At 45.7% G+C, this 13137-nt stretch overlaps 1 protein-coding gene across 1 annotated transcript in view; it reads left to right on the forward strand.

Moving 5' to 3' along the window:
- fn1a (fibronectin 1a) overlaps nucleotides 1–11694 on the forward strand; it is a 94281-nt gene extending 82587 nt beyond the window's left edge. The window contains exons 39-47 of the mRNA XM_039014382.1: nucleotides 3904–3993; nucleotides 5112–5175; nucleotides 6847–7237; nucleotides 7385–7523; nucleotides 9460–9624; nucleotides 10283–10408; nucleotides 10682–10788; nucleotides 11071–11193; nucleotides 11510–11694. Coding sequence (XP_038870310.1) covers nucleotides 3904–3993; nucleotides 5112–5175; nucleotides 6847–7237; nucleotides 7385–7523; nucleotides 9460–9624; nucleotides 10283–10408; nucleotides 10682–10788; nucleotides 11071–11193; nucleotides 11510–11578 — 1274 coding nt within the window. The 3' untranslated portion in view covers nucleotides 11579–11694. The remainder of the gene's footprint in view (nucleotides 1–3903; nucleotides 3994–5111; nucleotides 5176–6846; nucleotides 7238–7384; nucleotides 7524–9459; nucleotides 9625–10282; nucleotides 10409–10681; nucleotides 10789–11070; nucleotides 11194–11509) is intronic.
- The last annotated feature ends 1443 nt before the right edge of the window (nucleotides 11695–13137 follow it).

Here is a 13137-nt window from a genome sequence, read left to right on the forward strand (position 1 = left end):
AATGAGTTGCTCCTGGCCCGGGCAATCGAAATAAATAACATCGATATCTCTCAATTCTACGGATCAAGTCGTCTCATTATACTCCGACGATATCTCTATCGAGACGAATGTATCTCAATCCCTCCATTTTGAAGATCATAGATTAATTCAGCTCCATCTCAAGTTATAAAATGAATCTAACCATGAATCTAACCATGAATCTAACCATGAATCTAACCAAATCAGTCCGACTGCCTCTCAAGACCCCGATGGAGGGACTCCATCTCTACTTATTAAATCCCAACCGTTTCCCATTTTAAATATTTAGTAATAGATATATATTTTAGATAACACATACACGTGATTAGCAGATGTTATTGCGGGTGTAGGGAAATGCTTCTTGTGCTTCTAGCTCCGACAGTGCAGTATTATCAAACAAATTACACAACATATACACACAAATCTAAGTAGGAATGAATTAAGACTTTATACATAAGGACGAGCCATGTCAGAGCGGAACGGACTAAGATACAGTAGAATAGTAACGAATACAGAATATACATATGAGATGAGTAATGCCAGATATGTAAACCTTATTAAAGTAACTAGTGTTCCATTCCTTAGTGGCCAGTGATTTCTAGTCTATGCCTATAGGCAGCAGCCTCTAATGTGCTAGTGATGGCTGTTTAACAGTCTGATGGTCTTGAGATAGAAGCTGTTTTTCAGTCTCTCGGTCCCTGCTTTGATGCACCTGTACTGACCTCGCCTTCTGGATGATAGCGGGGTGAACAGACAGTGGCTCGGATGGTTGAAGTCCTTGATAATCTTTTTGGCCTTCCTGTGACATCAGGTGCTGTAGGTGTCTTGGAGGGCGGGTAGTTTGCCCCCGGTAATGCGTTGGGCAGACCGCACCACCCTCTGGAGAGTCTTGCAATTGCGGGCGGTGCAGTTGCCGTACCAGGCGGTGATACAGCCCGACAGGATGCTTTCAATTGTGCATCTGTAAAAGTTTGAGGGTTTTCCGTGACAAGACACCTTCTTCACCATACTGTCTGTGGTCAATTTCAGTTTGTCAGTGATGTGTACGCCAAGGATCTTTCCACCTTCTCCAGTACTGTCCCGTCAATGTGGACAGGGGGGGTGCACCCTCTGCTGTTTCCTGAAGTCCACGATCATCTCCTTTGTTTTGTTGACGTTGAGTGAGAGGTTATTTTCCTGGCACCATACTCCCAGAGCCTTCACCTCCCTCCCTGTAGGCTGTCTCGTCATCGTTGGTAATCAAGCCTACTACTGTTGTGTTGTCTGCAAACTTGATGATTGAGTTGGGTGACGCAGTCATGGGTGAACAGGGAGTACAGGAGGGGACTGAGCGCGCACCTTTGTGGGGCCCCCTGTGTTGAGGATCAGCGTTGCGGATGTGTTGTTACCTAACCTTACCACCTGGGGGTGGCCCGCCATGAAGTCCAGGACCCAGTTGCACAGGGAGGGGTTGAGACCCAGGGCCTCCAGCTTGATGATGAGCTTGGAGGGTTCTATGGTGTTGAATACTGAGCTGTAGTCAATGAACACCATTCCTACATAGGTATTCCTCTTGTCTAGATGGGATAGGGCAGTGTGCAGTGTGATGGTGATTGCATCGTCTGTGGATCTATTGGGGCGGTAAGCAAATTGAAGTGGGTCTAGGGTGTCAGGTAAGGTAGAGGTGATATGATCCTTGACTAGTCTCTCAAAGCACTTCATGATGACAGAGATGAGTGCTACAGGGCGATAGTCATTACGTTCAGCTCCCTTTTGCCTTCTTGGGTACAGGAACAATGATGGCCATCTTGAAGCATGTGGGGACAGCAGACTAGGATAGGGAGAGATTAAATATGCCCGTAAACACACCAGCCAGCTGGTCTGCGCATGCTCTGAAGACGCGGCTTAGGATGCTGTCTAGGTCGGCAGCCCTGCGAGGGTTAACACGTTTAAATGTTTTACTCACGTCGGCCACGTAGAAGTAGAGCCCACAGTCCATGGTAGCGGGCCGCGTCGGTGGAACTGTGTTATCCTCAAAGCGTGCGAAGAATGTGTTTAGTCTGTCCGGAAGTAAGATGTCGGTCTCAGCAACTTGGCTGGTTTTCCTTTTGTAGTCCATAATTGTCTGTAGTCGCTGCCACATACGTCTCGTGTCTGAGCCGTTGAATTGCGACTCCACTTTATCTCTATACTGATGTTTAGCTTGCTTGATTGCCTTGTGGAGTGAACAACTACACTGTTTGTATTCTGCCATATTATCAGTCACCTTGCCATGGTTAAATGCGGTGGTTCGCGCTTTCAGTTTCGCGAAAATGCTGACATCTATCCACGGTTTCTGGTTAGGGTAGGTGTTAATAGTCACAGTTGGTACAACCTCTCCTATACACTTCCTTATGAACTCAGTCACCGTATCCGTGTATGCGTCTAGATTATTTTCGCAAGCTACCCGGAACATATCCCAGTCCACGTGATCAAAACAATACTGAAGCGTGGATTCCGATTGGTCAGACCAGCGTTGAATAGTTCGAAGCACGGGTCCTTCCTGTTTGAATTTCTGCCTAAAGGACGGGAGGAGCAAGATGGAGTCGTGGTCAGATTTGCCGAAAGGAGGGCGGGAGATGGTCTTGTAAGCATTCCGGAAGTTTGAATAGCAATGGTCGAGAGTCTTAGCAGCGCGAGTAGTACAGTCGATATGCTGATAGAACTTCGGCAGCCTAGTCCTCAGATGTGCTTTGTTAAAATCCCCAGCTACAATAAATGCAGCCTCAGGATATGTGGTTTCCAGTTTGCATAATGTCCAGTGAAGTTCTTTGAGGGCCGTCGAGGTAACGGCTTGAGGTGGGATGTAAACGGCAGTGGCGATGACGGAGGAGAATTCTCTTGGGAGATAATATGGTCGGCATTTGAGGTTTTCTAGGTCGGGTGAGCGAAAGGACTTGAGTTCCTGTATGTTTCTAGAATTACACCATGAGTCGTTAATCATGAAACACACCGCTCCACCCTTCTGCTTCCCGGAGAGATATTTATTCCTGTCTGCGCGACGAACTATCCCGAGAGAGCCATGTTTCCGTGAAACAAAGTATGTTACAGGCCCTGATGTCTCTCTGGAAATAAATCCTTTCTCTAAGCTCATCAACTTTATTATCCAAAGACTGAATATTAGCGAGTAATATACTCTGAAGCGGTGGGTGATGTCCGCGCCTCCTAATTCGAACCATTAGGCCGCCTCGAGTGCCTCTCCTCCGCCGGCGATGTTTTGGGTTGGCCTGGGGAGAGTAAACAAAGGATCTGCTCCAGGGAAGTCGTAATGCTGGTAGTTCTGGTGAGTTACCGCCGCTCTAATATCCAATAGTTCTTCCAGGCGGGCTGTATGTAATGACACAAACCATTTCCTGAGCTAATAATATATTTATTTTTTTAAATACTGCAAAGTTTCCTAAGAGCTAGTCGAAATACTGCCATCTCCGTCGGCGCCATCTTAGTCTACCTCATGAAGCTGGTATGGGAATGGGAGGTTGCGGGTGGAGACATGTTGGGGGAATGGGATGGGAGGTTGGGGGTGGAGACGGGTTAGGGGTGGAGACATGTTGGGGGCAAAGACATGTTGGCTGGGATACCCACTTTTTCTTTTGTTATTTTCCTGTTCATACTGAATGTATAATTTATTATTCAACTGTGTATTTTTTTTTAATGTTTTAGTTGCAGCCTACTGGTACAGGTTTTTATAAACATATCATTTCAAATGGACAATGTACCCTGATTCCCCGCATGGCAGCTTCTTGTCATTGTTGTAGCTATCCGACCGTTCGACGTGCGCAACGGTTTTTCGTGACCTTGTCAGCTAACCTGTCTATTGTAGCCTGTTTCTTTTACTAAGTCCCTCCCTCCCTCACCTCCTTTTTTTAGGTCTGAAACCAGGAACTGAATACGTCATCAAGATCGTCACCCTGCAGAATGCTCTGAGAAGCACTCCTCTCGTGGGCAAGGCTAGAACTCGTAAGTACAACAACCTTCCCATCTGAACAAGATTGAACCTTTTTTTATTTAACCAGGGAAAGAGCCTTGAGGTCAGATACCTGCTTTATTTGACCAGGGAAAGAGCCTTGAGGTCAGATACCTGCTTTATTTGACCAGGGAAAGAGCCTTGAGGTCAGATACCTCTTTATTTAACCAGGGAAAGAGCCTTGAGGTCAGATACCTGCTTTATTTAACCAGGGAAAGAGCCTTGAGGTCAGATACCTGCTTTATTTGACCAGGGAAAGAGCCTTGAGGTTAGATACCTGCTTTATTTGACCAGGGAAAGAGCCTTGAGGTTAGATACCTGCTTTATTTGACCAGGGAAAGAGCCTTGAGGTTAGATACCTCTTTATTTGACCAGGGAAAGAGCCTTGAGGTCAGATACCTGCTTTATTTGACCAGGGAAAGAGCCTTGAGGTCAGATACCTCTTTATTTGACCAGGGAAAGAGCCTTGAGGTCAGATACCTGCTTTATTTGACCAGGGAAAGAGCCTTGAGGTCAGATACCTCTTTATTTGACCAGGGAAAGAGCCTTGAGGTCAGATACCTCTTTATTTGACCAGGGAAAGAGCCTTGAGGTCAGATACCTTCTTTATTTGACCAGGGAAAGAGCCTTGAGGTCAGATACCTCTTTATTTAACCAGGGAAAGAGCCTTGAGGTCAGATACCTCTTTATTTGACCAGGGAAAGAGCCTTGAGGTTAGATACCTCATTTTCTGAATGGAACAAATGAGGATGAAGAAGAGAAGTTATTACAAAACCAGTGAAACTCTGTGAATATGTGCCTGTTGTAACAATGGCTTTTTGCAGGCAAGCAATTAATACATACTGAGGCAGCACCAAAATTGTCTCAGCTGCTTTAAGATGAGGCTCTGACCTTTTGAATATCAAAACTAAATGATTTCAAAAGTTACGATGTGCACTAGTGGCAAGCTTTGCAGTTTGCAGGAGCTGCCCATTGAATCCAACAGGAAAGACCAGAGGACTCTATCTGTAGTGTCCCAATCTTTCCCCCTGCTGGTTGAACCTAGCCGCTGCAGCTCCTCTCCAGTCTCTAACGCTCTGCTTGCTCTGCTCCTAACCCGTCTCTCTGCTAGAACTGGCATCCCAGCTCCCTGTGTCCCACCGGCCCAGCCCCGACATCCTGGATGTGCCCGAGGACGAGGTTAACCCCAACTTCCCCACCGACCTCGACTTTAACCCCAGCAACCCTAGTTTCAACACCAACCCTAATGGAAACCCCAACTACCCCCCCAACACCAACCCCAACTATAACGGCAACCCAAACGGCAACCCCGACCAGTTCAACCCCAATGGTAACCCCAACTTCCACGTGAACCCCAATCCTAACTTCAACCCCAATGGGAACCCCAACACCAACCCAAATGGAAATTTCAACGTGAACCCCAACCAGTTCAATCCCAACACCAACCCGAATGGGAACCCCAACCAGTTTAACCCCAATGGTAACCCCAACCAGTTTAACCCCAATGGTAACCCCAACCAGTTTAACCCCAATGGTAACCCCAACCCTAACTTTAACTTCAACCCCAATGAGAATCCCAACACCAACCCCAATGGGAACTTCAACGTGAACCCCAACCTCCCCCTCAACCCGAATGGGAACCCCAACCAGTTCAACCCCAACACCAATCCTAACCCTAACTTTCCCTTCAACCCCAACAGCAATGCCAACACCAACCCTAATGGGAACCCCAACTTCTATGGCAGCGCCAACCATAACCCCATTTTTAACACCAACCCTAACTTCAACCCCAATCCCAACCTCCCCCTCAACCCCAGCGGGAACCCCAACCCTAATGGCAACCCCAACTATAACGTCAATGTGAACCCCAACCTTCCCCTCAACCCTAACGGGAACCCCAACGGGAACCCCAACCCCAACTTCAACAATAACCCTAACCCCAACTTCAACACCAACCCTAACGGGAACCCCAACACTAACCCCAACCCTAACGGGAACCCCAACACCAACCCTAACCCCAACTTCAACACCAACCCTAACGGGAACCCCAACACTAACCCCAACCCTAACGGGAACCCCAACACCAACCCTAACCCCAACTTCAACACCAACCCTAACGGGAACCCCAATACTAACCCCAACCCTAACCCCAACTTCAACACCAACACCAACCCTAACCCCAACTTCAACACCAACCCTAACCCCAACTTCAACACCAACCCTAACCCCAACTTTCCCCTCAACCCCAACGGGAACCCCAACACCAACCCCAATGGGAACACCAACCCTAACCCCAACTTTCCCCTCAACCCCAACGGGAACCCCAACACCAACCCCAATGGGAACACCAACCCTAACCCCAACTTTCCCCTCAACCCTAACCCCAACTTTCCCCTCAACCCCAACGGGAACCCCAACTTCAACACCAACCCCAATGGGAACACCAACCCCAACTTTCCCCTCAACCCCAACGGGAACACCAACACCGATGGGAACACCAACCCTAACCCCAACTTTCCCCTCAACCCCAACGGGAACCCCAACACCAACCCTAACCCCAACTTTCCCCTCAACCCCAACGGGAACCCCAACACCAACCCTAACCCCAACTTTCCCCTCAACCCCAACGGGAACCCCAACACCAACCCTAACCCCAACTTTCCCCTCAACCCCAACACCAACCCTAACCGCAACTTTCCCCTCAACCCCAACGGGAACCCCAACACCAACCCTAACCCCAACTTTCCCCTCAACCCCAATGGGAACCCCAACTTCAACACCAACCCCAATGGGAACACCAACCCCAACTTTCCCCTCAACCCCAACGGGAACCCCAACTTGAACCCCAACCCCAACTTCAACGAGAACCACGTCCAGCTGGTGGGGACTAACGGCCAGGACACGCTGGGCCAGCAGGGCCAGCACATCTACACAGAGTACCAGAGCCTGGGCCCCAACCCCAACGTCAGGGACAACCAGGGCCCAGCTATCCACCACCGTGAACCCCTGGTCTACATCCCCGTCCCAGGCCCCGATGGCCAGAGAGTGCCCCTGGTCCGGGTGAGCGAGGGTCCGTTATCGGGTCTTCCGTTTGGGTTCCCTGAGAATGAGACCGGGTTTGGGGTGCCGCAGGAGGCCCAGACACACACAACCATCTCATGGCAGGGTGTTCCCCAGAGCTCAGAGTACATGGTATCCTGTAGCCCCATCACCAACCTCGAAGAGAAGATGTTCCAGGTGAGAATACCTGAATTCAGATGATCTGTAGCAAGGTGTACTAGCGTACCTGGTTATTCTCTTTACAATATACATGGTGTCAATAGTGAATGATTCTCACACCACAGGTATTGCTATTCCCCTAAACAATCTCCGTCTCTCTACCAGATGCGATTACCAGGCACTTCTACCAGTGCCACTCTGATCGGGTTGACGTCGGGAGCCTCCTATAATGTCATTGTGGAGGCCATGAGAGGGCAGGGCAGGGAGAAGGTCCTGGAGAAGATAGTCACCGCTGGCAACGCTGGTAGGACTACATTAGCCATAATCTCACGAACATGCTACACTCTCTCCAGTGAATAATAATAATATGAATAACATTACACTTTTCAATTAAGACTTTTTCAGGAGTTATGTGTTGTTGACCAGCGTCCTTCTAATGTATTGTTTTGAAGCTGGTGATCAGTGCTTTAGTTTTTGGGGATCAGTGCTTTAGTTTTTGGGGATCCGTTCTTTAGTTTTTGGGGATCAGTTCTTTAGTTTTTGGGGATCAGTGCTTTAGTTTTTGGGGATCCGTTCTTTAGTTTTTGGGGATCAGTTCTTTAGTTTTTGGGGATCCGTTCTTTAGTTTTTGGGGATCAGTGCTTTAGTTTTTGGGGATCCGTTCTTTAGTTTTTGGGGATCAGTGCTTTAGTTTTGGGGGATCAGTTCTTTAGTTTTTGGGGATCAGTGCTTTAGTTTTTGGGGATCAGTGCTTTAGTTTCTGGGGATCCGTTCTTTAGTTTTTGGGGATCAGTGCTTTAGTTTTGGGGGATCAGTTCTTTAGTTTCTGGGGATCAGTGCTTTAGTTTTGGGGGATCAGTTCTTTAGTTTTTGGGGATCAGTGCTTTAGTTTTGGGGGATCAGTTCTTTAGTTTTTGGGGATCCGTTCTTTAGTTTTTGGGGATCCGTTCTTTAGTTTTTGGGGATCCGTTCTTTAGTTTTTGGGGATCAGTGCTTTAGTTTTTGGGGATCCGTTCTTTAGTTTTTGGGGATCAGTTCTTTAGTTTTTGGGGATCAGTTCTTTAGTTTTTGGGTATCAGTTCTTTAGTTTTTGGGGATCAGTTCTTTCGTTTTTGGGGATCAGTTCTTTAGTTTTTGGGGATCAGTTTAGTTTTTGGGGATCAGTTCTTTAGTTTTTGGGGATCCGTTCTTTAGTTTTTGGGGATCCGTTCTTTAGTTTTTGGGGATCAGTTCTTTAGTTTTTGGGGATCAGTTCTTTCGTTTTTGGGGATCAGTTTAGTTTTTGGGGATCCGTTCTTTAGTTTTTGGGGATCCGTTCTTTAGTTTTTGGGGATCCGTTCTTTAGTTTTTGGGGATCCGTTCTTTAGTTTTTGGGGATCCGTTCTTTAGTTTTTGGGGATCCGTTCTTTAGTTTTTGGGGATCAGTGCTTTAGTTTTTGGGGATCAGTTCTTTAGTTTTTGGGGATCAGTTTAGTTTTTGGGGATCCGTTCTTTAGTTTTTGGGGATCCGTTCTTTAGTTTTTGGGGATCCGTTCTTTAGTTTTTGGGGATCAGTTCTTTAGTTTTTGGGGATCAGTTCTTTAGTTTTTGGGGATCCGTTCTTTAGTTTTTGGGGATCAGTTCTTTAGTTTTTGGGGATCAGTTTAGTTTTTGGGGATCCGTTTTTTAGTTTTTGGGGATCCGTTCTTTAGTTTTTGGGGATCAGTGCTTTAGTTTTTGGGGATCAGTTTAGTTTTTGGGGATCCGTTCTTTAGTTTCTGGGGATCAGTTTAGTTTTTGGGGATCCGTTCTTTAGTTTTTGGGGATCAGTGCTTTAGTTTTTGGGGATCCGTTCTTTAGTTTTTTGGGATCAGTGCTTTAGTTTTTGGGGATCAGTTCTTTAGTTTTTGGGGATCAGTTTAGTTTTTGGGGATCCGTTCTTTAGTTTTTGGGGATCCGTGCTTTAGTTTTTGGGGATCCGTTCTTTAGTTTTTGGAGATCAGTTCTTTAGTTTTTGGGGATCAGTTTAGTTTTTGGGGATCCGTTCTTTAGTTTTTGGGGATCAGTGCTTTAGTTTTTGGGGATCAGTGCTTTAGTTTTTGGGGATCAGTTCTTTAGTTTTTGGGGATCAGTGCTTTAGTTTTTGGTGAAATCCCATCTGTTGATAGTTTGCTTTGTCCATCTGTTTGTTGTTTTTTCTTTGTTATTCAGTTATTGTTTATTATTTGTTAACATGCTTTGTCCCTTCTCTCTCCCTCTAGTTCCAGGAGACCACCACCCCTCCAACAGAGACGTGTGTTATGACACGTTCACAGCCACCTACCATGATGTGGGTGCAGAGTGGGAGCGTATGTCAGAGACAGGCTTTAAGCTGTGGTGCAGGTGTCTGGGGCTGGGCAGTGGCCATTTCAGATGTGATTCATCCAGTGAGTGACTCTAACGCATCCCATAATGCTTCTAATACAAAAACCCCCTTCTATCTTACCTTAGCATGGGCAGACCTGACGCAGATGACCGAAAGGAAAGAAAATACTAAATTGTATGGTTACAGTATTTATTTTCTCTAATTTTATAGCATTTGTTAAAATGACTAAATCAATCAAAACAGAACTTCAATTAAAGCATTCTTAAAGCACATTTTATTCTGGGATAAAATGATTTGATAGAAAGGCTAAGGTCTGCCCATGCTAGTCCCTGCAGCATGTTGTTCTACTATAGTAAAACATGCTCCAGGGATAGAGCTTGTTGTGTCTGGGGTTTGTATTGTCAGTCCATAACCAGACGATACCAAAAACCATGAGACATCATGCCATCATCATGTCTGAATGCTAAAGGTCATAGGTCAAATGACTGATGTTTGTGTGAACGAGGGATGAATTGTCCAATTGGTCTCTGTGAGGCGCAGAATGTTGGGTCCAATCAGACTCCTTTCTCCACCAGAGTGGGAGGAGTCGAGGAGACATGGCCATCTGTCCTCCAAAAAACCTTCTTTTGGATTCATTTAACTAGTAAGATCTCCCCTCTCCCTCCCCCGTCGTCTCTCCTACTTCCCCATCTCCCCTCTTCACCTTCTCCCTCCTACAGAGTGGTGTCATGACAGCGGGAACAACTACCGCATAGGAGAGAAGTGGGATCGTCACGCTGAGAATGGTCACATGATGAGCTGTGCTTGTTTAGGCAACGGGAAGGGAGAGTTCAAGTGCGAGCCACGTAAGTACTTCACGCTACTAGCTTAGAGATCAATTAATGGCTGACAAGTTGTTTTTAATTCACACCAGCGTGTACCAAGTCCACGGATCCTTTTAATACTGCCGAGCCGTTCTGGTAACGTCTCCACCATAGTTTCTGGACAGAACAATGTGAAAAGAAAATATCCAATCCACAGTAAAAGTTCAGGTCGCTACGATAATGAGACGAGGGCAAGAGAATTACCAGAGACCTACTGCACTGTCCGTTGTTATGGTGATCTATTTGTTTCTACAGATGAGTCGACGTGTTATGACGAGGGGAAGATGTACCAGGTGGGCAACCAGTGGCAGAAGGAATACCTGGGAGCTATCTGTACCTGCACCTGTTACGGAGGACAGCAGGTAAGACCACCAACTCCATACAGTGGAACACAGGATGTTGTGGTGTAGTACACAGGAAGTAAAAGGAAAAGCACAGATAAAGGGGAGGCTGAGCAGGAGAAAGTTGTGAACGTGTGGTAAACTGGATGCAGTGTGCACCATGTGGTGAACTATCAAAGTGAAATTGAATTCTACAGGTGAGGACTTCAGTGAATTTTAAGGACACAACAGATGTATGAGACTGTCAGTGGTCTCGGCGTTTTGTTCTATGCTGTGAATGGTGTGTGTGTGTCCTGTCCTCAGGGCTGGCGCTGTGAGAACTGCAGGAGACCGGGAGCTCAGACTGATGTAGATGTGGATCTGCTACAGCCTCAAATACACCAAGACGCATTCGACCGCTACAGGGAGAACGCCCTGAAGAAACTGGTGGGTGTTCCCGGCCTCTCAGGCATAGAGATACAATATTATACAGTTTCCCTGACCAAGATGGCCGACCAGTAGTTACGTTAAAGGTTTACCAGTGTCATTTCTAGTGTTTTTATTTAATTCTGTGCTCCTAGGATTCTAAAGACTGACCTTTAATCCTGCCACTTACTGGCCCATAATAACATTGACACAAATGTATTTTGTGACCTCCCGTATGTCAATAGAGATCAGCTGTATATCATGCATTTCCTTATTGACCATCATGCTAACATGTACTTGAAATGAACTCAACGTTTCCTTTCTGTCTTCCCGACAGAACATCCAGTGCCCTATAGAGTGTCTGAGACCAGATCTCCTAGCAGACGTACAGCAACCCTCCGAGTAAAGAAGGAGAGGGGAACCACATCCTCCTCCTCATCCTCTACTCACATTACAGGACCTTCAGAAAGTATTCCCATCCCTGGACTTATTCCACAACTTGTTGTTACAGCCTGAATTCAAAAATGGATTAAATAGATTTTAATGAAAGTGAAAATGTTTTTAGAAATTTTAGCAAATATATATATATTGAAAATGAAATGCATAAATATCTAATTTACTTATGTATTCACATCCCTGAGTCAATACTTTGTAGAAGGACCTTTCTGGGTAAGTCTAAGAGCTTTGCCCACCTGGATTGTACAATATTTGCCCATTTTTATTCTTTTTAAAAGACTTTAAGCTCTGTCAAGTTGGTTGTTGATCATTGCTAGACAGCCATTTTCAAGTATTGACATAGATTTTCAAGCCAAAACTAGGCCACTCAGGAATATTCAATGTCTTCATGATAAGCAACTTCAGTGTAGATTTGGCCTTGTGTTTTAGGTTATTGTCCTGGTGAAATCTCTGAGTGGTTTCCTTCCTCTCCGGCAACTGAGTTAGGAAGGACTCCTGTATCTTTGTAGTTCCTGGGTGTATTGATACACCATCCAACGTGTAATTAATAACTTCACCATGCTCAAAGGGATATTCAATGTTTGCTTTTTCCCCCCCAGTCTGCTACCAATAGGTGCCCTTCTTTGCGAGGCATTGGAAAACCTCCCTGGTCTTTGTAGTTGAATCTGTGCTTGAAATTCACTACTAGATTGAGTGGGGTAAAGAGATTATGCAATTTATGCAATTTGTCAAGCACATTTTTACTCCTGAACTTTAGGCTTGCCATTACAAAGAGGATGAATACTTATTGACTCAATACATTTCAACTTTTTAACATTTTATTACTTTACAAAATGTTCTACAAAACAATATTCCATTTTGACATTATGGGGGGTATTGTGTGTAAATCATTGACGCTCAATTTCAATTTAATCCATTTTAAATTCAGGCTGAAACACAACAAAATGTTGGAAAAAGTCCAGGTGTGTGAATACTTTCTGAAGGCTGTGTATCTGTGACTTACCCAGAGTGCACTAGGGTCGGTCTCACGAAAGACTGCCTGCGGGCACCATTTTCTTTAAAAAAAAGTAGTCAACTTGGTGGGACTTCCTATGTGTTGCCCATAGAAATATAATTCCTATTGAATTCTTATAGACTTGTATTTTTATGGCGATGTCTTCCCATGCTGTCACAGAAGTAGTCCATGGAACATATTACTGTAGGAAGTGTAAACTTACTGTTCCTGTCCTTCACTAACCTTAATCAGTGGTCTGGTCTGACCAATAACCACCATCCTGCTGCTTCTCCACATTGCCACTCCTTTCTATAGCGTCACTTCAAAATACCCCCAAGGCAAAGAAAGGGTCTTTATATTTTAATGTTTGTTTTTCCGTTGTCCTACCTAGTCCTTCGAGACATTCCGATGAAAAGAGAAAACGGAAAATCTGTACAGAGGTTCTAAAGCCGGTCAGTATTCCTCCGGTAGCCTACTCTGATCTGTTGCCATTCCTCCGGTAGCCTACTCTGATC

This window comes from Salvelinus namaycush, chromosome 19, assembly GCF_016432855.1.
Source record: "Salvelinus namaycush isolate Seneca chromosome 19, SaNama_1.0, whole genome shotgun sequence".
Taxonomy (NCBI): Eukaryota; Metazoa; Chordata; class Actinopteri; order Salmoniformes; family Salmonidae; genus Salvelinus; species Salvelinus namaycush.